The sequence below is a fragment of the Dermacentor andersoni genome, chromosome 3 (genome assembly GCF_023375885.2).
Source record: "Dermacentor andersoni chromosome 3, qqDerAnde1_hic_scaffold, whole genome shotgun sequence".
Classification (NCBI taxonomy): domain Eukaryota; kingdom Metazoa; phylum Arthropoda; class Arachnida; order Ixodida; family Ixodidae; genus Dermacentor; species Dermacentor andersoni.
This window is the reverse complement of record NC_092816.1, coordinates 202,572,504-202,598,845: the sequence shown is the minus strand read 5'-3', so window position 1 is coordinate 202,598,845 and position 26,342 is coordinate 202,572,504. Positions and strand designations below refer to the sequence as shown.

General features: G+C 49.3%; 1 protein-coding gene and 1 pseudogene across 1 annotated transcript in view; both read left to right on the top strand.

The window, feature by feature from the left end:
* Positions 1-26,342, top strand: part of LOC126524738 (fatty acid synthase-like) — a 307,228-nt gene that overhangs the window by 50,065 nt on the left and 230,821 nt on the right. The window contains exon 3 of the mRNA XM_050173018.3: positions 9,248-9,448. Coding sequence (XP_050028975.3) covers positions 9,248-9,448 — 201 coding nt within the window. The remainder of the gene's footprint in view (positions 1-9,247; positions 9,449-26,342) is intronic.
* On the top strand, positions 13,468-13,647 carry LOC126524774 (U2 spliceosomal RNA; annotated as a pseudogene).

Sequence of the window (26,342 nt, the reverse complement as noted above, 5' to 3'; positions counted from 1 at the left end):
AACGCAACAAATCGATTTCGTATAGCTTCTCGGTTGCTTAATAAGATAAATCGAGTTCGGCTTGAGCTTCTGCTTAAACAGTTTGTCCGGTGCCTCAGTTCTTTGCATTCTAAAGCCACAAGTGCATTCGTTCGAGTCGACTCAAACGAATAAAGTTGTGACTCTGGCGAGGAAATCGAAGATGGCTGGAGGGTAGGTGTCCAGGTGAGCGTCCCTATGACTGATCTTTGCTGTCATGTTTCGTAACTACAGCTTCCAAAATAACACAACCGAAAACCCGAGTTCTGCGTCAGCCAAATCGCGTCTGCCGAATTTAGTCTATGTTTGCAAATTTCCTAATTTCATAGCAACTCACAACTCTCAACCACCCCTGGCTGCGTTTGTTTTTTCTTCGCTACGTTTCTGTGGCGCTCATAGAGCACCAGTTATCTCGCCTCTCATCCCTTCTTATGTGACGTGTGCAAGCTCATTTTTTCACTTAATCTCAACGAGAATATTAACTGCCTGCGCATCCTCTCTCATTTGTACTGCCATCTTCCCGGTTTTAACGTTGGGCATATAATTCTCCTTTTCATTCCTCACTGCGCGGTTCTTGGTAGATAAGCAAATGGTCCTGTTGTCCTCCCAGTTTCTGCCATTCATGTTATCAATATAATTCTCCTTTTCGTTACTCACTGCGTGGTTCTTGGTAAATAAGCAAATCATCCTGTTGTCCTCCCAGTTTCTGCCATACATGTTATCACTGGCAGGCTTTATTTTCAAAGATACCAGTACGCTACCCTTAATGACTTGAGAAGGTCATATGCGCGCTGCAGTAAAATTTTCTTCGGTAGATATCGTTTTTACGATGTGTGTTCCATAATGATTTGGCGTTGATAAAACGTACACTCCTTCCCAGTTTTCAGAGGCTGACTACCGATCACGAATCCCATGCCAGTCTGTTGAAAGTTACAATATTTTCTTGTAGTAATCTTGAACCTTACCCTGAGATTTGACCGGTGCAATGCTTCTGCGGGGGGTCACGGAAAATCGCAGCTGTCAAGAGACCAAAGTGGCGACGCGCAGGGAGCTCCAGAGGGCATTGTGCCCATTCGACGCGGTGAAAAGATTTAAACGAGTTTCTCGCGTTGCCTTTGGTCTCTGCCGTGCTCCTTTCATGTATAGACAAGCTGTGAACCACTCCCTGACGCGGTGTGCCAGACAGCAGCAGCTGCTGCAGCAGCAGTGGGAAAGTCTAAGGAACAGGCAAAGAAAGTTTCGCTTTAAAACTAATGCAGGTCATTGGCGCTCTTAGTGCCACAATGCGCTACAGCCTGCTGGCCTTGCGGTACCGGACCATCTGATACCCAAATAATACCCAAACTGCAGCACTGCGTGTGTTTTCGCTTTTGCGTTGTGTAAGCACTTGATCTGCACTATTAGGAGTATGCTACACAGACATGCCGAAATTTCCACCTTATTTATTTTTAGCAAAGCTCTCTCTACATCCAAGCTTCACACACGTGTTTAGGAAATAAAGTAGCAGTGGTTCAGCTCGGCTATGCCAGGATATACGTAGCGTGAGCTAAGGTTTGGCGAGTCGCACTGGCGCTTTCGCTAAGTTTCACCGTATAGTCAGTCAACCGGCGAGACTTGACGTCATCGACGCCATCTTGTTGTTGCTGCTGCTGAGATGGTCGGGCACGTCGCTCAGCCTCCTAGCGACGCCGCTTTGCTAGACGTTCCTCCCTTAGCTCGGAGACGCTAGGTGGCGTCGACCAGTCAAGACGCCTTCGCATCGAGCTCCGACAATCTCATGCGTTTCATCATTTTTTCCTGCTACCAGCCTATCGACGACATTATCCTCGGACAGGGCTTCGCTCAAGGAACGGCTGGATGTCCTGCCCTCCCCAAGTGAGCCCATCTTTTGGATTTTACGAGGGTTTTTTATCCGACCACGTCGCTACGCCTAACGCCGGAGCTGAGACGCAATCCTGGAACCTAACCCCACTCCCGTCGACGCCAGCCTCACGCCACCGCGCGCGGTTGCGTGCCACGAGGTGTCGGGTGCCATAGACGCCAACGTGCAATTGGAGGCGCCTCGCTCACTTATAATGGACCTTACCCCGCCTGCCGCCGCAACCGAGCCAGCCAATGTAATGGACACTCAGCAAACCGAGAACGCTGCTGAAGACGGCTGGGCAACAGTTCAATACAAGAAGAAGAATCTTACCGCTCCCCTGCACCCTGCTGCGCTCCACACAGTCGTAATTCGACCTCAGAGTGATGTGCAACTCCCTCAGCACAAATTGCACCACATCTCACAGGCCGTGCGGCAACAAGCCCCCCCTCAGCCCACACGAAGCCCTGGATCTCTCAGTGCATATTAAGCCACGAAGCAATATAATCGTTATCAAGACCCCAAGTTCAATAGCAGCGGAGAAAATCGCTGCCATGTCTCAACTCGCACTTGGACTAACCACGCACACTGTCACAGCATACATAACCGCGCCGGCCAACTCCTGCAGAGGGGTTATCCATGGAGTTGACGCCGGCACATCTTCGGAGCACCTGATGCAGAACTTGGACACTTTTGGACCCACCATACTAGCCTCCCGGATGATGGGCCGTTCAGAGACTGCTATTATTACATTTGAAGGAAGCATTGTCCCCAGGAAAGTCCTCTATCATCGAGCTATGTTCCGATGTTTGCCACACCACCCCAAAGCAGAGTTCTGTTCCTTATGCCTGATGTATGATCATCGTGCTGACAACTGACCCACCAAATCAACTATTTTCAGATGTCCTGACTGCACGAGACAACTGAAGCAGGCAGGAGAGGAACACCAATGCTTTCTCCTCTGCCTGCACTGCGGTGGCGATCATAGGACCAACGACCCCAGCTGCCAAATTAAAAGGCAAAAAGACCATAACAAGACAGAGCGAGCCTACTTACAACGCATCAAACTGCGCAACGAGCAACAGCCTACACTTGGTTCCAGCGCCCCCAACACCGCAACCTCAACTGATTACCATCGCGAATACCCTGCATTATTACCGCACGAACAGCAACAGCAAACAACGCAGACGCAAGAGCCCCAGAAGAAGCAAGAAGACATGCTACCTAACACACCACTGTCACAGCCGACGACTTCGGCAAGCGCTACACCGAACGTGCAACGACCGGCCTCGAGCAAAAGCCCTGCGCGCACCCCACAGTCTGGGAGAACCATCATACCCAAGGCACCTGGTAAGCCAAGCACTCCTATCATCCCGCAATCCCCATCCTTCAAGACCCTAACATCACAAGCACATTCTCCTACTCCAATTTACGAAGCACCACAATACTCCATTCTCCAATTTACGAAGCACCACAATATCAGCAACACGTCCTACACGCGCATTCCCACAAGACACCTTCAACGCTAGAGTCTCGTCTAAACAAATCCGAGACCCTGTTAGAAGGCTTTGAAAGCATAGAAAAGAAACTCGACCATCTCACTGATATTGTTGAAAAACTTGCCTCAGCCTACGAACGTCACGAAACACGCCTAACCGTGCTGGAACAACGAGTAGACCGCATGCTTAAGCGCCTTCTTCCAGATGAAGATCTTAGCTCCGAAAACATGGACCACATGTCTCATTCGCAAAAGAGACAACTTCCTGATGACCCAATCGACACCTCCAGCACCCAGTCTAAGACCGCGAAGGTCGCTAATCCATTGCAGAAGTAAGGGACGGAAACTTTTGCGTTTGGCAGTGGAACTGCCGCGGTCTCAGTAACAAAAAAGCAATAATGAGGCAATACTTCCTGAAATTGAAAAACCCACCACATGTGTTACTTCTGCAAGAAACATACAAAGAACAGAACATCCCAGGATACACAGCTACACATTCAGCGCACAATGAACACGACCTACCATTAATTTCGATATACGTAAAACATAACATTAAACACTACACGGAAATAACACCAGACTGTTTAGCAAAGTATGTCTTAATAACCACAATATACCCGGACAACTCACAACGACCTGCCAAACTGTACAACGTCTACAATCCACCAAAATCCATGTACAACCTTAGTCAGATCTTCAAGCACGCTAAAAAAGATGAGAAGACTCATGACATTTACATCATGGGAGACTTCAATGCGCCCAACACATCATGGGGATACAAGGTGAACACGAAAACGGGCAGGTTGCTGGAAGACAACATAAACAAATTTCAGTACACAGTTCTCAACACTCCGGGGGTAACAACTCGCGCAGGGGCGCAAAATCAAGTTCCTAGTACACCGGACCTCGGGTTGCACAAAGGTGAATATGCTACGAGCTGGGAGAACACCCATGAAAACCTAACTAGTGACCACGACATACTAAACATCATTATACACATGACACCTCGAAAGCGCCGCGCTACAGTCACCTTCACAAATTGGGACAAATTCCGGAAACTGAGGCACAATAACACTGACACAGGGCATGACTTGGAGACGTGGGCTAAAGGCCTCATAAAAACTAAGACAGCAGTTACAGACAAGCACACAACTTCAGCGCCGGCAGACCGGCCCTACCCGCACCTCACACGCGTCTGGAAAAAACGCAAAAAACTATTGAGAGTCTTATCCCAGCAACCGCATAACAATCAGCTTCGTGAAAAGGTAGATGATATAACTATTCAAGCGATCAATCATGCCCGGACGCTCGAACAGACAGAATGGAACCATATTTGAGATAGCATCCAGAATACGTTAGACAAAAAACACACGTGGCATCTTTTGCGTGGCCTGCTCGGCACAAAGAAACAAGTGATCCCTACCATAGAAAAACTCGCCAGTACACAAGGTATAAACAAAACATTTGATCAACTTCGGACCCTTTACATACCTGCGGCACATCAGTCACTGTACACAGACTATACGGGCCCCCCAAACGACAACATCGGTGCCGACTGCAATATGGCAGAACTAAACATAGCATTGTTGCAAAACAATAGGGCGACGGTGCCGGGTCCTGACGGCATCACATATACTCTTCTGCGTAATCTGCCCGACGAAGATAAAGAAACGCTTCTCTCGCACATAAATGAGCATTGGAACACGGGCACCCTCCCAGACGAATGGAGAACATCACACATTACTATGATCCCAAAACCAGGGAAAGAAGCCACGCTTTGCAACCTCAGACCCATATCCTTAACATCATGTATGGGCAAAACAATGGAACGGCTTGCACTGAACAGACTAGAAGAACATTTGGATAACACGAAACATTTTCCGCACCAGCTCATAGGCTATCGTAAGAACATTTCCACACAGGAATTATTTCTCATACTACAGAACACGCTTCTGCAGCCAAAGACAGCACAGACCCAAGCCCTTCTGGCAATAGATATAAAGAAGGCATTCGATAATGTCACACATGATCATGTACTCAAATCGGTTCACGACAGTGGATGCGGCGCCAACATGTACAATTACATACGCAGTTTCCTCAAAGGCAGGACAGCACGCTTCAAGGCAGCGCAGTCTCTTTCCTCCCCCATCAATATTTCCTGTGGAACACCTCAAGGATCGATTATATCTCCCACCCTCTTTAATCTTTGCATGACAGCGCTATCAAGGCAGCTTTCCATAATCCCTAACCTTCACCACACTTTCTACGCCGACGATATTACCCTATGGTGCGAAACCGGATCTCCAGGGAACGTCGAAACGACCCTCCAGAAAGGCGTCGAGACCATAGTTAACCACTTACATAAAGCCGGACTCGAACCGTCAGCAGAAAAGTCGGAACTTCTCCTCATGAATCGAACACATTACCAAAAGAAAACAAACGCCCTGATACAACTCACCTTATTAGGCAAGCATATACCAAAGGTTACATCGTGCCGAATGCTCGGATTTATCATAAATCACAACAATGCTAATTCTAACGTTATACAATATGAAAAAGACTGCCGAAATCTCACGCACCTAATGCGAAGGATCACTAGCAAAAAACATGGACTGAGAGAAGAACAAGCAACACAGCTCGTGACTGCGCTCGTGTATAGTAGGCTTCTGTACACCGCCCCATTCCTAACATTGACACAAACACAAACTCGAAAACTCGAATCTTCACTCAACGCCCTTCACAAGGCCGCCCTGGGCCTACCGATATACACCTCAAATGATCGCCTTCAACAAACGGGCCTCTTTCACACTTTCGCAGAACTAACACAACACCGAGACAGACAAGTAGCGCGACTGTCTTGTACGGAGCAAGGATGCGACATATTGAAACCAGCAGGGATCGCCCCTATCCAGTTGACACCAGTTAACCAAAGCCCTCCGCTATCACGCAACGTTGCATTTACAAACATACCAAAAAATATGACGCCACACCTACATGGCGGTCGACGTCAAGCGCAAGCAAAACATCACCATATAGACAGGAAATTCATCACGATATACACGGACGCCACACGCTCTGACATGGGATCATACGCGTATGCAATATATACACCTGGACAGACAGCACCGATCATCCAAACAGCTGGGCCATTTTCCAACCATCCCAACATAGCAACTCTGGAGACTCATGCGATAATATATGCCATACAAGAAGCCTCTCTGCTCACTAAGCACCACTCCAGTAACATCAACCTTTTTACCGACTCCAGCAAAGCCATTCGCAACATACAACACCGACTGTTGGAAACACACCTACATAACATCTTAACAGAATCCTGTAACCGCAAACCGAACATTACAATCACCCTGCGTTGGGTGCCTGGTTATGCTGGGATCGAGGGAAATGAGTTGGTTCATCAGTGTGCCCGCGAAATTAACCTCCGGGCGCCCTCGATTCCCTGGCCAAATCCAACGACACTGGAAGATGCTGCAACGTACAAAGCGCAAATAGCTGAATACTACAAGAACATTAAGGAAAACCGCACTAGTTTGCCCCAACCTCACTCCTCACTCAACACGGAACAAGCACATGTCCTTCATTAAGTTCAAACGAACACTCTTCTCACGCCACTAATGCTCTACAACTTCGGTTGGCGTAGCACAGCTCACTGCCCCAACTGTCCGGAGATAAGGGCAGGTGCAGAACACATTCTGTACTCATGTAACACTGCCATTACCTCTCCTCATTTTCCTTACCCTCCCCCTCCTTCCTGGAGTGCTTGGCTTCACTCGGACTCGGAGGATGAACAACGAGCCTTAGCGGGGCAGGCGCTCTACTTCAGTGGGCCTTAATGTTGGCCTTAAATAAAGTTTTTTTTCTTCCTTCCTTCCCTTTGCTCCGGTGTCTCCGCAGCACGTTTAGCCTTCTGTTCGCTCTTCCTACACTCAACCGCTAATCGCCAGGCAACTACTTCTGGATCCGATGAGTTAAGCTTTGCCGCTCTTCTGCGCCGCTGAGCAGCAATTTGGCTGTCCTTCTCCATGGCTATACCACAGGGGCAAATGCCCCGCTCTATGTGTACCCCCACTGGTACCTCTGCGCATGCGCATGAAATGAGAGGCACTATCAAGCGGCTCCGGCTCAGCGTCAGACTTGGCTACTGCGCAACGGAGGCGCGCAGCTGGGCACGCGTCGGAGTCAGTGTGTCTTCCGCGGCTATGACGTCACTGCTCTGGAATGCGCAGACCAGCGAGGCGCGCGCGGCGGCTCCGGCGTGACAGTTGTGCGCCGTGTGACGTCACTGCTCCTCGCGCATGCGCAGCACTGCTCTCCAGAAGCCACGAGAAATTGCTCAAAAATATTCCCGGAAATATTGTCCCCCGAAAAAATAGAGAAAGCCGCCAGATGGGATGGCCACTGGGAAAACTATTCGTCGAAAAGAATGGCTCCAAGTGAGAAAATCACTCCTCGAAAAACTTATTTGTAAATGAGATATAATAAGTTTGTTAAACTTTCCGGAAGTGTTTACTGAGCGAAGTTGCCACTGAAGCAAAGAAATCGACGGTGGTGTAATTGGCGCGAGGCACACCGCGGTGGCATAGTGGCTACGGCATTGCGTTGCTGAGGCAGGAGTCTGGGGTTTGATCTCGGCCAAAGACGGCAGAAAGTAAAAACGCTCCTATACTTAGATTTAGGTGACACACGCACAGTCGCACAGTCAAATGATAAGATCAGATAATCCGTGGGTGGTGTCACTATGCATGAACAAAAACGACGCTATGAAAGGCTTTCACCAGGAGAGTGTTGCGGTTCGGCTTAGTAATGAAATCCTGCGCGAGCACTTGTGTCCTTTCGCAAGGACTGCTCTTTGTCAAACAGCACCCATAAATTGTTTTTGTCCGTCCCAGAAATATAGCGTGCAGATAAGTTCTAAAGATGGCCTTGTAAGGCGATGGCGATGAGCGCCTATTTGCTTCTTTCCTATGGGAAGCGCCGTCTCTGTACTGGGTAACTTTTTCGGTCGCAGTCGTTTGTTCAAATCACAAGTCGTCGATTGCCTCCAACACTGTCGGTTCAGAGTGACCAATCATGTTTCCAAATGACAGGCAAGTAGAGCCGCTGAACTACAGGGGGAAATTTTTCCGACCTACCTTTTGTGTCTTGCTCTCTGTAATCTCCCCTTCCGTGCTTGCTGTTGGTGATACATACGTAAAGGTCTTCTGTATACGAATATTTTTGATGTCAATGTGCTGGATTCAATTATTGTCAGGTGACGTGTGATTGCAGCACTGCTGGCATGTGGCCGCTGAGGCCGTGTTTTCTGCTTTACAAGGGGGGCCATTTCTTGCAAGGTCATTTATTTTCCGGGACAGTTCTTTCGCGGAACCTGTCCATTACTGCTGCTGTTCCTTCCAGAGCACACAGCTGTACTCTACGTATGAAGACCCTGCGGTCCATTTATCGCCTTCACACGAATTCCATGAATTATGTTGGATCGAGACGAGTGCATAACGTATAACACCGTTGAGGCGAACAGACTGCCGCCGCGGCTTCTGGAGTGAGGGTGCGACGATCGCCTTCGGGCTTCATATGTTGCTGATCAGATGAGATGCGTGACTCGTTTATTTAATGCCACCCTTGGGTTTCCTTTTCGTTGCTGGTAGTAAAAAAAAAGGAAGGAGGGTGAGGGACACGCGGTAAACAGGCCACGAGGTCCCGTGTGCCCAAGTACACAAGCTTCAGGGAGATTTTACCTGTCCTCTCGTTCACCTAGTTAAGAGTGTTGTAACCAACAGTGTAATGTAACCAACAATCTGAACCAACAGTGTTGCTTGAGTGGGTGATTCCAAAATGTTTTGCCACATTTCTAGGCCCGAGCGTCACCGTGGACACAGCGTGCTCATCGACACTGTCGGCCCTTAATCATGCCGTGTTGGCAATGCGTTCTGGGCAGTGCGAGGCAGCCATTGTCGGAGGAAGTATGGTTGCTCTCAGACCTGCTACGTCGCTAGCGTACCTGCGTCTCGGTATGCTGTCACCGGATGGAAAGTGCAAGACATTCGATGCAGAAGGTAAGTCGAACGCAGCAAGTGAAAGCGGCAGCGCTATAATTTGGTCCTGTTCTCCTGTTCAATAGAGATAACTGTTTAAGGCGCCGTTGAAGTGTCGTTGCGATAATGCGAATAGATACGGAAACGCTATTCTTTATATATTTATCGAGAAAGGCAAGCCGAACGCGGATGATATTTGTTCTGGTTCCATCGACGGAAACAGCCGGTATTCACAATATGCTCTTACGCTAGAGTTGCTCGTAACAGAAAAAAATCCAGCTTATCCTGATGCTAAACACATTATTACCAGAGGCGACCGGCCCATTGTAAAGAAACCTTGCAAGCGAAAGCTGGGAATGCGGACACTGCTTTCTTCTAGTGTTAAGCAAATGGCATATTTCAGGCTCATTCCTAATTCCACAATTAAAAAAAAAAAAAGGGTCAACCAAGCGTCGACGCTAAATTCAAGGTCGACGTATATGGTTCTTCAAATATTTTCGTAAATAAATGTTTATTATGTTTCTTTTTCGTGTTCATGATTCACTTACACTGTATTCCACTTTGTGGAATTTCACACGCAAGTACGTCGATCTTGTCTTCTTTAGTGCCAATGCCTTGTTGACCATTTCCTTTTAATACCAATAGCCCAGGTGGGCCCATCGCTCAGATGGTCCAGTCTATGCGGCAATAACATTACTTTTCGACTTTATTGGCGCGTATCACTCCCCTACCATTAAGTTTTACCTATTCTGCGGCAGTTTTCGCTTCTTGTGGGCGCCACCGTAGCAACTTTCCAGACATCATTGCCTCGCACGAGCCCTGCTTAATCCAAGCCAACTAGCGGCATTTCCCCAAAGTGTGCCGTATGGTGGCTTTGCCTAAACGTGTGGTTTTTACTATTTACGGCCGTGCGCTCTATAACGGGGTATTGTGGAATGAGGTTATTTTGAAGTATACTTACGCTAATTATGCTCATACCGCTTGTTTACCTACTCTGCAACTAATTCTAGCTTTTTGTTTCATTTTGCCACCTCTTGCAACTCGCTACGATGTTCTGAAGGCGTGAAAGGGCCTTTTTTTCAGGATACACTGATACTGATATCCTAGACTCCCCTTCCTTGTTTGAAATTACCACTTAGATGTTAGCTAAGAAGGCATTGTTTTCAAAAACAAATATCTCGCGTGTGTGTTATCTTTCGCTTCATTGCTCACTACCTTATGGTTCTGTCGGTCTTTCTACAAGTGTCCGAAAAATAGTCGGACGAATTCGTTACTTCTTTTTCAGTACAGGCGCACATATTCTGCGGATTTCCGGATTATACGCTAGACATGTGCATGAAGTCTATCCTGCAAGGTGACCTAAAGCATAGTTCTACAATATTCTTTTTTTTTTTGCGAAATAGACTGCAGTTGAACCCAACTATATTGAATTTCGTTTAGGTCAAGTTAACTTTACCATCAAACAATTTCTGAACACTGTAATGGTGCAATGAAAATACATAGCAAAAAGTACGGTTACACTGAAGAAAAATAGCACCTATTCCCGATATATCGACCTTGAAACAATGCATAATGCCCGAGAAGTTTCTACCGAATTTCTCCCGAAGCAGTAGGGCGCGCTGCCAACCCCTTCAGAAAAAGTTGTCTACGCGGTTGCACTTGCCTTATTTACTGCGCCGCGACCGATAACACTCCTACAATAAGATCGCCTCCGTCTGTCCCGGAGTCAGTTTGCCAGAGCAGGCTATTATGAACCAAACGGGGCAACGTTTTGTCCTCTTTAGCATTGAAAATTTGATTTGGATAGCTGGCTATATTTGGGCTAATATTACCGATGGTCAAATGAATGCAGAAATTTCGATTTGCCGACAACATCGGCGCTTTCTTGCTGTGCTGACATCTAGGCGAGGCGGCACTACCTTCGCAGTTATCTGCTCCTTGGCTGCAATTATGATTTGACCCTTGCCCTCGCCGCTCGTTCTGGCTCAGTTGTCTTGGTTGCAGCATGTTCTGTCTGAAACTCGTGCCGATCGAAAGGGGTTCGCAGAGCGTGGGCATTCTACTGTAGCGCTTGCCGCACGTATGTTGCAGTAGGGCGGTGTGACTGAAAAGACACTGGCATCATAACAGTGCTTAGTCGTCTTTTCCGTTTTGCGCATCAGTTGGCCTAATAAAGCATCATGCCATTCTTTGAGACATATGCCTGTAGAAAGCCTCGATGAAGGTGGTGCCGCCGTGAAGGCGCTTCCACATTTTTTGTAATACCTACCACAGTTGGTTAGAGAGCACCAAGTCCAAGGACAGCTTCTATAGGTCCTTCATACTAATCCAGTAATGTTCTATAATGCTTGTGTCCCCACTCTTCGCTCACCATTGAAGTCGCAGTATCAATCGCTCTGTCAATAGCTGTGCGATGTCTTTCGCTGTATGAACGGGAGAAAAATCTTGTTTGAAAATAGCACGAATCTGAGTTTAGTAATTGAATGGTTAGTTAATCAGCTGTTGGTGCATCATAAATTACTTTATCTGGTTATTCTCACTAATTCTTACTGGTGAACTTCGGCTTTCGTCTGGAATCAACGCCCCCTCCCTGCCCAACGCGTATTAGATGGGCATACACTTTTATGTTTTGCGGATTAAAGCGCGTGCAAACCACGCGGCACAACCTTCTGCTGGTCCCATCGGCATCACATAGCCGATTCATTGAAGTTTAGGCTAGATGCTTCAACCCTTCCCACTTCTGCGGGAGCGGTGAACAGCCAAATTTCAGACGAGTTCAGGCAAGACTATTCGCACAGCAGCCAATTGGGTTTTTGAGAAGGGGCTTCCGATCGGTGATGCGATTCCGCAGTCCTGCTCCATCCACGCCAAGGGCACTCCACGTGTTCTTTGTACTTTGAATGGAGGAATTCTGCGTTTTTACGTGCCAAAACCGCGATTTGATGTCGCGCACGCCATAGTGGCGGCCTACAGATTAATTGTGGCCACCAGGGAAATGCGGCCGCTGCGGCCGGAGTTTGATCCCGCGATGTTGTGCTTAGCAACGCAACACCATTGTCGCTAAGCCACCGCGGCGGGTGTTTATACTTTGAAATGATTTATCTCTAATTGCAGTGATAATCGAAAATGCTTGGTCCGTTGCTGCGTCACAAGGGTCCGTTCTCGTGCTGTGCACCTATTGTGCGTCCCTACCTCGGTTCACTCGGACTTCAAAGGCCAGTCTGTCACGGCAGCAATATAAAGCTGCTTATAACCTATCTAAGGTTTATGTGATTGTTTCCCACTGTTTAAATACATTGTAGGCACCGAATAACGGATAACTACTGTACGGGAGTTGCTGTACTCGCTACATCCATGCTTGTCCACAGAAATAAAATAACGAACTTGGCGTACGACTGATAGGCAAAAAAGCAAAATACGTCGCAATATACAGATAATTTATTTCTATTTTACTATTTCTTTCGTCATCAATGGTTTGACTGCCACCGCGCCGCGCTGTTCCGAGTTAGAGTAGCAACTTACCACGTCGATTGAAGATGAAAAAACAAAAAGAAATTCAGTGTCATTACACTTTGTGAAGGTGGATAACCAGCAAAGCTGTGTAGGTGGGCCCCTTAATGGCGAACTCTCCATTGCCGTGCGTCAAACGCCGTATGCACATAAATGGGAGGCGAGGCGCGACTAGTCGCTCCTCTACGATGTTGAGCCTCGGAAGATGATGAGGCACCGGAGGGTATGCATAGCCATGTATTGTTGGAAAACGCGACATGAAACCTTTTACTAACGAACCCCGGCCCGTAGAACAGACGCACCTCGCCGCACTGATGGCACAGACTGTTTCATCGTAGCCTAGGCCATCGTGCGTTGGTCGATGTCCCGCACTGCAGTAATGGTTATGAGGTCACTCGAAAACCACAAGCGGTCACACACAACACAGACCATGGCTTACGCCACCGCCCCCATGTGAGAGCGAAAGGAAAGGAAAGGAGACACGAAAGCGCTTGGATTGCCTACAAAGAGAGGGTGGTGCGAATGTAGACATGGCCGACGCGGTTCAAAGTGTAGTATCTGTTCCTATCAGCTTAATATCTGATATGGATTGTATTTGGACTTAAGATATTAAACTTATTTTTGCAAGTTGGCGGAGTGCTTAACGCATGTTGCACTTGCGCCGTGGGCCGGCCCGGTATCGCACAATCTTCGGGATTGGCCCCTGTATGGGAAAAATTCTCGATGTACATGGCTCTAGCCCACGGACATATTTTTCATCAGAACCTAGCCATATACAGCTTCGCTGTAACAAAAAAAAAAAAAAAAAAAAATTCACCTACGATTACGATATTCCCTAATGCGAAATTTCAACGCAGCTCTATACGTGTTTTTATTTCGCACTATATTAGCTGGTGCGCACAATTTTCTCCCGTGCGGCATGTCCCAAACGCATCGAAGTGTGCGGCGACTGCCTCAGTATCGGTAGATCGCGAGAGACAGCGCGTGGGTATCGCGTGGGCGCAATGCACAGCAGCCGCCACGGCGAGATCTCGGTGAACAGACGATGTCCCCAAAAACCCCTTAAAATCCCTAAAACTTCGTAAAGTAGCGACAGTCTCCTCCTCCGCCTTCACTCCTCCTCGTTTCTCCTCTCTTTCACGCTCCCTCCTCTACCGTGGCGCCGCCTACACCACTCGAGCGCAGCAACGGGGCCAACATGCGCTCCTCGCCACTCCGTGGACGCTTCTCGAGCGAAAATGGCGCTGGAGCACGGCGCGAGGGCCCACGTGATGCTATCAGGCCGATAGCGACGCGGTATCGGCCTCGGCCAGCGCACGCTAGAAGGAGGCGGCATTCTTCAAAGCGTGACGCTACTTTACGAAGTTCAAGGGGCTTTAGACGGCCCGCTACTCTGGCACCATATTGTAGCGGTCGTTGCCCCAGAGCCTGTCTTGCGCGGCACCACGCTTTTCTTCTCACGCTTTCGCCGTACCCTAATCCGATTTTCCGTCTCATGGTTCCGCTACACCATCCTTCTCTGCTCTCCTCATCGCGCTCTCTTCCCTATCACCGTCTTTCATCCCCCGCTGCCCTTCGTGTTCGCTCTTTTACCCTTCTCTGAGCTCGTTCGCTCGGTTACGCCGATAACGCCGATGCTCAACGCAGGAAGGGGCGCCTAAGAGTCACGCTCTAAAAATTTAACGACGATTACGGTACACTGTAATGTAAAATTTGAGCGCAGCTGCAAGCATGTTTTCATTTCGCTTGTCAATGTTTTGTGTTATGAACACATAGTACCGTCAACCACAAAATATTATGCAACATGAGATCTTAAAAAAGCTGGATATCTGGGCCAGCCTCACAGCGCATCCTAGTACACGCATTTACAGCCTCGACTTGTATATGGGAACAACCCTCTGATGTTCCGTTTTACTGACTACTGTTAAAGGGTGCTCGGAAATGAAACGTTTTGTGTGGTCCCGTGGTGCACAAGCTTTTGTGGATGACTGAACACGGTTTATACCTGGAAGAGAACGTCGGGAGTAGCGTGGCTGGCACAGACAATCTGTCTCGTGTGGATCATTGCAAACGGAAGGAACTTTTGCGCAACTACCTGGCTGATTGGGAGATCGCGAGAGGCAGCGCTTGGGTGGCACGTCGGCGCGGTTCACAGCAGGCGCCGCACAGAGACCTCTGCTCATGGAGTGTTTGCATATGTGGTATGAGTTCACACGTTCGGCGCATGTCTTATCGATGGAGACGTGCGCTGTATACTTTGGCATCCTCTCGTAGCGTGCGTTGCCACAGAGCTCGTCATGCGGGGCGCTACACTTTTCTTCTCACGCTTTCGCCACATCTCCTCCTGCGCTTTCCTCCTCGCGCTTTCTTTCCTATCGGCGTCTTTAACCCCGCTGCGCTCTTAGTTTTCTCTTTCACCCTCCCCTGTGCTCGTTTGCTCGGTTACGCCCAAGATGCTGACGCACAACGCAAGAACGGGAGCCTAAAAGCTGCATTGTAAAAAAAAAGAAGGAAAGGAGAAAGAAAAGCTCGTCTCCAAGCATTCTCGAATTGCGCTACGTACGTATCCGCAGGCTGCCTTAGAAACCGTTTAAGGACTCCGGCGTACACGCTAGTTGTCAGCGACTTCGTTTAACAAAAGAATCGGTATTGTTTGTCTAAACCACCACTTTTGTGTGTGTGTGTGTGTGTGTGTGTGTGTGTGTGTGTGTGTGTGTGTGCGTGCGTGCGTGCGTGTGTGTGTGTGTGTGCGTGCGTGTGTGTGTGCGTGTGTGTGTGCGTGTGTGCGTGTGTGCGTGCGTGTGTGCGTGCGTGCGTGTGTGCGTGTGTGTGTGCGTGTGTGTGTGTGCGTGTGTGTGCGTGTGTGTGTAAACTCATGCTTCGACTCTTTCTGCACTCACACAAAAGTTTGCTTTATGTAGATTCCACCTCGTTGGATCTGCTCTAATTTTTCTTTCCTCAGTTGCAATGACCTGCAATGCTCGGCTGCGGAACAAGTGCAGCAGCTGACCCTGCCTTCGCTAAGTGCGAGCATTCAGTGTTCCAAACGTTAAAGGGCCCATCACCAAGTCATATACCAAATTTTTGTTACACGGTGAAAGTTGTTGCTTGCCCTCTAAGAAGTGTTCTACCGCAATAATTTTTCAAGTTAGTTGACTAATAAAAGAGATATAGATATCTGAAATGTCGCTATCCCATGGTTTCAGGAGGCGGGCGTTACTGCCAACATCGACATGCTTGTTAATTGCCCCATGTATCCTCCGCAAGCGAAATTTATTTTCTGTATTCTGCCATAACAGAGCCGGAGGATCGCGTGACGACGACATCGGCACGCGATCCTCCGGCTTTTTTTTCTCTCTCGCGCGCGTTTTACTAAGTGGCGCACTTTCGGTGGCAGTCTCGCGTACGAGCTGTTGCGGATGTCTCGTTTCGCGCAGCGAAACATTTTTGTGCACTTTGCACGAGGACACCTGATTAGTGGTCTAAGTCAGTGCCAGAATCACGAGCACAGAGGCACACGCGAGAGGATGGAAGAGCATGACCGCGGCGCTGGAACACGGTAGAAAATCACAGTTTTACTCCCTGCGCGCGCGACTGCACGACGTTATAACAGAGGAAAGTGAAGTAGTACATCTCTCTTGCTGCGATACGAAGTAAAAGAAAATACGCCCACACATTAGGTTTGTAAGTTTTATTATTTTTTTAAACTTTGATTCGTCTGTTGGTAGAACAGATTGAACTGATGTTGCCTCCAATAATTCTCGAAGTCATGCGTCACTACAAGCGACGTCACAGTACTTTCATGTACAGGGTCGTCCACTCTTAGGGTGAACACGGCTCAGGGTTGCATCGCTCCGCGGAACGCCAGTGTGTCCGGCGCGGCCGCGCATCGAAGCGAAGCGGCGCAGGCGCACAGGATCCTCGGGGACGTGCTTCGCGTCGTCTGCTACAGCGCTGTAGCGCGCCGCTCTAGGTCTACTGCGAGTGCACTTCACCAAGCGCAGGCGAGCGAGGTGGCTTTTCGGCAAAGCGCGCTTCACGCAATGGAACATTTTGCGGCAGGTTTTGTCTAGAGCTTGCGAACAGCCTGCTCAGGCAATATGCACGAACAGAAACAAGCTTGTCAGCGCATAAGCGACTTCGATTTCTTTTTTCTTCTAAGTGATGAGGGTAAAATAACGAAGGTAGTTTTTGCGCGCTCTTTATTAGGCTGGGACATCTTATTTTACTGCCACAGTTGTTGACCATAAATCCAGAAAGACCATAGATCAGTTGTTTATACTCACCATATTTATGGTGACTTCCGGACGTGTACCCCCCAACAAGTTATAAAATTTTAATGAGAACTTGCATATTACATTTTTAGGGGAAAAGGTGAAATGAACTGGAGGCTAAGAACAACTTAATTAGCCAGAAAGTCATAATGTAAGCTGGAGAATAGACACGTCGATTATGGATTTTTAACTTTCACCAACCGATTGAAAATGGACAGAAACAACATTCGCATTCTGTGTGCATTGACTACAGTTAATAAAAATAAAAAACGAAGGCGTCAGCGCCACCAATTCACATAATCTTATCAATGTTGTCAAAGGACTGATCGACGATTCCTATAAATGAGAATGCGACTTCCCGCGACACGTATGCGACAGTGGCCGGCACTGCTTCGGCGTGCTTATATAAATTATGACAAAAAAAGATGAGTTGCATCTTTTTATTGGGTCTAAAAAGATGAAATGGCACGTAATGTTACTGACGAATCAGTGGCTATGCCGGAGAGAGCAGTTCCCTACATCATGTAAGCGATCCTTGCATAGTTACGAGCCACATTAACACGGCAATAAGAGCGCCACGGAGCAGCGCAGCTCACTCCTTAGTTACTGTCGAAGTACTTTTGTGCCCTCCTTAATGGCAGAATCGATGGCAAACATGATCAATTATATGTGCACGATTGAACAATCCCTCTCTAATTTTCTGTGAAACTTATGACGGGTGCCAGCCATTTTCTTAAGTCAATTAACCAGTTTCGTTATAGCATCAAGAGATGCGCGAAACGGCGTGCTAGGCTCATCATGTCATGACCCCAATCATGAAAAGCGCGTCTGATGGGTTCCTCCGGATGCACTGCACCAACAACTGTGGCAGTAAAATAAGATGGCCCCAGCCTAATAAAGAGCGCGCAAAAACTACCTTCGTTATTTTACCCTCATCACTTAGAAGAAAAAAGAAAGCGAAGTCGCTTATGCGCTGACAAGCTTGTTTCTGTTCGTGCATACTGCCTGAGCAGGCTGTTCGCAAGCTCTAGACAAAACCAGCCGCAAAATGTTCCATTGCGTGAAGCGCGCTTTGCCGCGAAGCCACGTCGCTCGCCTGCGCTTGGTGAAGTGCACTCGCAGTAGACCTAGAGCGGCGCGCTACAGCGCTGTAGCAGACGACGCGAAGCACGCCCCCGAGGATCCTGTGCGCCTGCGCCGCTTCGCTTCGATGCGCGGCCGCGCCGGACACATTGGCGCTCCGCGGAGCGATGCAACGCTGAGCCGTGTTCACCCTAAGAGTGGACGATCCTGCACGTAGGCGTACTTGCGTGATAGACGATTCCCAACGGCGGCTGGGAGCGCGGCACCTACGCGGAGAAGGGCAATTGCGTTTGATTTGCAATTTAAGCTTTTTCTGCGGCGCGTAGACACTGAGCACTTGACAGGCACGACCGTTAGCGGGAATTTTGTGCAATGCACTCGTCAACTCAAAATGGCCAGACCTGGTGAGGGGCCCTTTATGGGAAGGGCGCCCGCCGTGACTTTACTAAGGAGCAGTGCCTGCACGTGACACTGGTACTCTTGTTTTACTTGTCCCGTCCCGTTGAAGAGGCCCAGCTGCAGAAACTACATGAACTACAGTGACATCTACACTCATAGGGGATCCACGAAGAGGCGTCTTCGCCTTCGCCGCGATGACTCTGGGCTCTTTCCCATAGCACTCGAAACATCTACCTGCGCTGGGCGCTTCTTTGACGCCTAATTCATTTCAGCATGCTCGGCCGGATGAAGTTGGTCCCGAAGTGGCGGTGATTCAGCCCAGGTTTCAGAAAGGTCCTTTTCACGGTTGGCTACTCTATCTTCTTGAATAGTCATCGATGTAGCTGTGTGTACAGCTGGCGATACCTTCACCTCCTCAGCTCGCTGGCCTTCAGCAGATGTTTCGCCAGAGGCAGCTGAGACCTTACTAACATCCATGAAGTGGCTAACGATAGTGTCATCGTCCTTTGGTCGACTGCTACGAAGCCTGTCAGCAACATTATAACCTTAACGGTGGTACTTCGCGCAGTGTGATGTTTTACACTGTCTTGTATGTCCCACTCTGTGGCATTGCAGATAAAACGAAGGCAGTCCTCGAATCAAGATTGGGCATTGATGTCCGAATATCGGCAGATGAGGAAGGGAACTGGAAAAGACGCCTTCCTTGAGTGTAAACTCCACATCGGGATTCGTCATCTGCCAACTCTCCATGCCCTGACAACGGCAGATTTAGCTGGTAATGGACTGTACCATGCCGTGCGGTTCCAATGCCTGCACAATACGTTTCTGTTCTAGGTGAGGAGGAAGCCAAAGAAGCTTCATTTTTAAGTTCCGGATTTCTGGGTCGATGACAAGGCACTTCAATCCTTTGACTAGAAGCTCAACTTAATCGACGAAGTTCTGCTTGGAAAGGCTGCTGGGACAGGTGACGAGCCACAAATAGTTCATCCGATACTAACAAAATATCGTGGTAATTGCGTAACATTTGCAAACCATGTCGTATGCACGCAAATTTGCGAACTACCACGGCGCACTGACATGACTTGGTTGTAAAAGATGAATACCGAACATTACACGCAAGTGTCGCGTATTATCCAAAGATACCTACGCGATTTATTTATTGTGTTGAGATGGGTAAGACGCGGTGGTGGATCCAAGGTGATCCCAATGCGGTCAGCCGTCATCGTTCTACCTTTAATCCATGAGATCAATTATTGCAGATCACTGCATCATTCTGGCTTTCTTTAAGCAAGTCTTTCTTGCGTGCATTATTGACAATCGCGGACATGCGATTACGTGTCCTACAGAACATGCCCTACAGAACTTACCTTGATCGCAACGTTGGGTTATATTCGCTTCACTTGCGAATTGAGGTGTGCCGGAACAATTCCTTCGATCTCTTGCACGTTCTAAACGAAATAGGCGCTGCTGTAGTTCTTGCCTTTCTGAAGATCCATTGACCTGAAGAAGCTGTTTGCGTGCGAAATTTCCGGGAATCTATAACGGCCCGCTGTGGTTGCTTAGTGGCTATGGTGTTGGGATGCTAAACACGAGGCCACGAGATCAAATACTGGCCACGGCGGCGACATTTCGACGACGACGAAATGCGAAAACGCCGTGTACTTAGATTTAGGTGCACGTTAAAGAACCCCAAGTGGTCCAAATTATTACGTTCTCCTTCACTACGGCCTGCCTCACAATCAGATCATGGTTTTGGCACGTAAAACACCATCAATTAAAATAAAAAATTCACAACGGTAAAAATCAATACCGGTGACTTCATTGCGTTCCTGTGCTTTCGGCAGGAACCGCCCACTTTTTCTACTACTCGAAACCAAGGGACGCACGGTAGGGGGCGCTCTTTAGCGCCGTTTATTTACCACCACTCATTTACGATTTAAAGTAGACGGAAGTATCAACTGGTCAGCAGTTGAAAAAAAAAGCAGGAGACGTTTCGAGCATTGCAGTAAAAAAACTCGCAGCCATTCCACTTTGTGAAGGTGGATGACCAGCGAAGATGCATAGATGTTATGTCCAATGTACAACACAGAGATACGTAAATATTTGGGTGTTGTTTATTATAGGAACATTTATTGTCCTTATCGGTGGTCATCGTGACGATAGGTGTGAGCATACATTCTCCTACCACCTCTGTTATTAAATGCGTCCGTCACGTAAGACAATGTCTCATACCCCGTTAATCAATTGTTCTATCACCGTAACAAAAAAAAAACATTAACGAGGCCTCCTTATTGCGAAAAACAGAAAAGAAATGAAATTCTACGCTGGAATGATGAGCCGCAATGGAGCCACCTTTGGAAGAAGACAACGACGAACGCGCGGGCACAGGCATGAGCGCTTTCAAGCGATAGCGCCGCAAACGAGCCAGCCGTGGAAGACAACAATGCTCGAGCCATTGCTGACGATGGTAGTTTTTGATGATGATGGCGGTGTGGGAAGACGTGTGGTTTATGATCTCCCACATTCTTTATTACTCGTTGGTCGAACACAGACGAAATCACTGAATGCAGCTGGTCCTATCGTTTCTTGTTCGAGCTCGTGAGCACAGCGTGCGGAGGTGCGGGCTTAGGTGCCACTTCGTTATCGTCTATCAAACGCCGATGGCTCGGCATAGGGTCCCCCTCCCCCGCCCCCTTTGCGGAAGGAGCCGAGGTGCGAAGGCGCGATCTCTATAGGCAAGAATGTAGTGGTTGTGTCGGCGAGGTGAACGCGCTTCGTCATCAGAAGTGGTTTGTCGTCGGCGGATATGACGTCGGTGTCGAGGAAGGCAGGCTTCATCCGGTCGATCGAAACGCTCTCTTGGGGTCCATTCGTCAGCTGGACGAATGACTCGGGGCAGCGTTTGGTGGCTTTGAAAGGGTCGGCATAAGTTGGCTGTAGTAGTGGTCGCACTGCGTCGTGCCGCACGAAGACGTGCGTGCAGTCTCGGAGAGCGCGACTCACGAAGATTGGATGTAGTTCCGAACACGAGCTCTGCCGATGAGCAGGATGCCTCAGTCCGTATCACACTGCGAATGGCGAGCAGGACGAGTAGTAGACGCTCCGTCCATGGTATCAGTGTCCGTGATGCTGTCGGCGAGACATTTCACTGGCGGTGAAAGCGCTCGACCATGCCGCTGGTTGTAGGCCGTCGTCTTGATATGGCTGACACCCAACAGTCGGGACATCGCACGAAACAGCGCGGAGTCGAATTGAGGACCTCGATCTGTTGTAATGATCTAGGGAACTCCGTAGCGACTAATCCATACTGTGATAAGACCTAAGGCGACTGTCTCTGCGGTGATATTGCTGAGTGGTAATGTCTCAGGCCAACGCGTGAACCGGTCGACGCACGTTAAGATACAGCGATTGTCCTTGCTTGGCGGCAAAAGACCGACCAGGTTGATGTGCACGAGGCTGAAATGCGCGTCAGAAGGCCTGAAGTTCCCCAGCGGACCGATGGTGTGGCCCCGAACTTTCGTTGGCTGGCACTGGAGATAAGCCCGTGTCCAGCGTCGGACGTCGATATTCATGCGTGGCCACAGGTACCGCGTAGTGACGAGGTGTTGAGTCGCATGAATACCAGGGTGCGACAAGGAATGCATGACATCGAAGACGGTGCGGTGAAATTGTGGCAGAACGTAGGGGCGAGGACAACCTGTAGAGACGTCTCAAACCAAGGGAATATCGCAACCTGGAAATTGCACGTCTTGAGATTGAAGGGAAGTATCCTTCAGTCGTAAGGCCTGAAGTTCCTTGTCATCTTGCTGCGCTGTAGCCATAGCTGCAACATCCACAAGTGGGCGCTCCTGGACAGTTGTGTTGACTTGTATACGGGAGAGTGCGTCAGCGGCTTGGTTGTCTGGGCCGCTGATGTGCCAAATGTCGCTGATGAATTTAGATGCGTAAGCAAGTTGGGCAATCTCACGGGCAGTGTGGGCAGACTTATTAGCGGTTGAAGCCTACGTGAGTGGCCTGTGGTCAGTGAGGATGTAAAACTGATGACCTTCGAGGGAGTGGTGGAAATGTCTCACAGCCAAGTAGGCCGCCAGCAGTTCACGACCGAAAGTGCCGTATCTACACTCGGTCTGCGAGAGTTTTCGCGAGATAAATGCGATCGGCTGCTACGTGCCATGGATCAGCTGCTGCAGCACTCCACCAACGGCGACGTTTAAGTCTCCCGCCGTAAGTGACGTCAGGGCATCGCACATCGGTTGTGCAAGGAGAGTCGCGTTGGCGAGGGCTTCCTTGATGGAACTGAAAGCTGTCTCGGCATTGTCCGTCCAGGAGATGGGAGCGTTTGCTTTTGTCGGACCAGACAGAAGTGAATTGAGCGGTTGCAGGATGACACAGCAACGAGGGATGAATCGCCGATAACAATTGGCAAGCCCAAGGAATTGTTAGTTCCATTGGGGTAGCAGGTCGTGGAAACAGCTCCCACATGAGCGGCACGAGGAGATATCCAGCGGTCATCGACGCGATGGCCAAGAAAGTATAGTGCACCGACGACAAAAGCGCTCTTCCGTCCTTTTACCACTAGCCCGTACTTCCGCGGTCGTTCAACGCATGGCGCAGGTGAAGTTCGTGGTCGTCTGCTGAAGCGCTGTAGACGAGGATGTCGTTGATGTATGCGAAACAGCAGTGCAAATCACGAACAACCTGATCGACAAATCGTTGAAACGATTGTGCGGCGTTGCGCAGACCGAATGGCATCCTGAGATACTCAAAAATGCCAGAAGGTGTTATTATGATTTTCTTTGACACGTCGGAACGTTCCACAGGTATTTGGTGGTACGTCTTGACTAGGTCTATCTTGCTCAATATTGTGCACCCGTACAGAAACGCAGTAAAGTCCTAAATTTGGGCATGGGGTACCGATCCGGTACTGTCACTTTGTTGAGGGCACAGTAGTCAGCGCACGGTCTCCAGTCACCGGAGGGCTTGGAATCCATGTGACGAGCATGGACCAGATGATGGGCGGACGTATCCGACCTCTAGCATATGTTCGAATTCTTCCCGCGCGATTTCGTTACGGTCAGGAGCAATACGCCGAGGACGTGCAAAAACCGGTGCTCCCTCAGTCACGATGTGATGGGGGACGTCGTGTCCCACCGGGTCTTCGAGAGAAGTCACACGGAAGAGATCTGAAAACTTCGAGAAGGGAAGACCATGGTGGAGAGACTTTGGCATGTGCTTGTACAAGATGCAAGGGTGGTAAGCCAGATGTGACGCCTTGAACCGATAGGTTGGTCTCGGAATACAGGAGATGGCTACGGCGGAGGTCAACAATGCCAGAGGAAATCAGCACCATAATTGACACACAGAAGTCGGCGACCAAGATCTATCTGAACGTCCTTCGAAAGCCGATGTGAAGGGTGACAGATTTCTATCCGTAAGTCCGTATGTTCTTACCGTTAACGGCGGTACCAGGTGACGTTGTGAGGCGTCGGCGGCGGTCCTCCAGCGTAGGAGGGATTACGCCCACCTCCGAAGCGGTGTCGATGAGATAATGCATCATATTGCCACGTTCAGTGAAGCGAAATAGGCGGCAGGTTATTGGGCTGAAAGCCCTTCCCGCCTACAGAGCGAGGCCGGCGCGTTTCCCGCAAACGTACAAGGTTGGCGGCACTGACGAGCATAGGCTCCGTACTGGTGGGGTACAACACGTGCCGCGTTCGGTACTCGACGAAATGACGGGACTGCGGGAGTGGCAGTGGTCGTGTGACGGGCTACGTTAACGGTTTGCTTTGAGCAATTTCATTTGGGTGGTCAGCTGGTGAACCTTGCGATTGAGCATCTCGTTGGCGCCAAGGAGAAGGTCTAAGCGGTCATCAAGGACTGGTGCGTCGAGTGATTGAGCGCGGAGTCTTTAGATGCCAGCAAGCACGGGTGTACTGATATCCATGATCTTATGAGCCATCTGTGCAAGTGAGTTAAGGGATTCGGATGATAGTACGCTCAACACTATCCGTAGCTGCTGAGGTAGTCGCTAGAGGAACAGCTCGCCCGGGATGGAGGCGTCCAGTGTAGCAGAGCCGTCTCCGATAAGGTGCTGCATGCGACGCAGAAGCTCCGTTAGTTTTCTCTCCCCAAGCGCTTGTGCAGTGAGCAGTTGCTGCAGTGTACGCTGTTCCGACTCGGATGTCCGGCGTATGACTTCGGTCTTCAGAACATCGTACGGGTTTTGAGGAGGCGGCGAGTGGAGAATATCGCTGACGATGGCGATGACGGGAGGCGGCAACACACGGATGACGTGGTCGAACTTCGCGGTTTGTGACGTCACGCGGTGCCGTCGAAAAAGTGGCTCAATGCTCATAAACCAGAGTTATGAGTCGGTCTGCCAGACTTCGGGTAGCTTGATGTTGGCGACGACAGAATCGGTTGCCGTGGCGTTCGTCGAGGCCCAGTCACGGGAACCGACCCTGTCGTCGCCCAATACGCGGAGCTGTGTACTTGGTTGCCACTTCGTTTTTATCGATAAAACGCCGATTTCTCGCGATAACGGCGATGGTATTCTCTTGCCAATGAATGGCTCATACCTCCTTAAGCAATGAGCGGCAATGGAGCCATTTGTGGAAGGAGACGACGGCGACGAGCGCGTTCGCACGGTCGCGCCGAGGGGCGCCAACAAGCTAGTTGGCGGGTTGTTCGCGGACGACGGAAATTTGCTAGAGATGTACAGCGTCGCTGTAAAAGCAAGGAAGAGCGGATACGAACGGATCCATTACAGGCTTAGGTAGCGGTACGAGGTAGATGGAGGCGTCTAAAGAGATATATAGAAGAATGCTAGAATGGAAAGCATTGATAGCATACCTGAGTAACTCAAGCAGGATAGGGGACGATTTGTACCCGCCCTCTTCCTCTTCCCAATCACATGCTCTCTCTCTCGCTTTCTCTCGTTTGAAACGGAACCCCAATATATCGTCATCATCATTTTACCGTTTTTACAGCGCCACCTGGGTATCGCGTGAGCCCCATTTGGCCGCTTCTAAGCTAGCCGAGTAAGACTGTAACTTGTGTTTCACGAGATAGCGATAGCGGAGCCTAGAACGTGCGCTGATCACCACTGGTCGGTCGCGTATGCTGTCTTAAAGACGAAAACAAGCGCGCTCGCGCGACCATACGATGACTGATTCCATTTCTCGTATCATTTCACGTATCATGGCTAATGAAGCAGGCTAGGGCTTCCTCGCAGCAGATGACGGAAGCATGTTCACGGAAATAATCGTAGCTGGCTGGTTTATTTTTACTGAGTAGGTAAACTGTTTTGTATCATCAATAACGTTATCTTCAGTGCTTTCATTTCAGCTTCTTAGGCGGAGCGTCAAATTTGCGTCACGTTACGAAAGCAAAACGGAGCCATCAGCGCCATTTTGTAAGTCACGCCTCGATGAAAGTGTCGGAATGTCCAGAATAGGACACTGATGCGCTCATCATCTCCGAGCGGAGACGGAACGCGTTGACGCTGTGCTCGTTGAACATAGACAATCAAATACAGAACACTGGCGTGACTCGGAGAAATAAGTTTCATTGCATAATGGTACAGTGTTGGTCAAAAGTTCCGAAGCCGCAGCAACCGTGCGCGGTGCACCCACGCTCCATTATCGCGG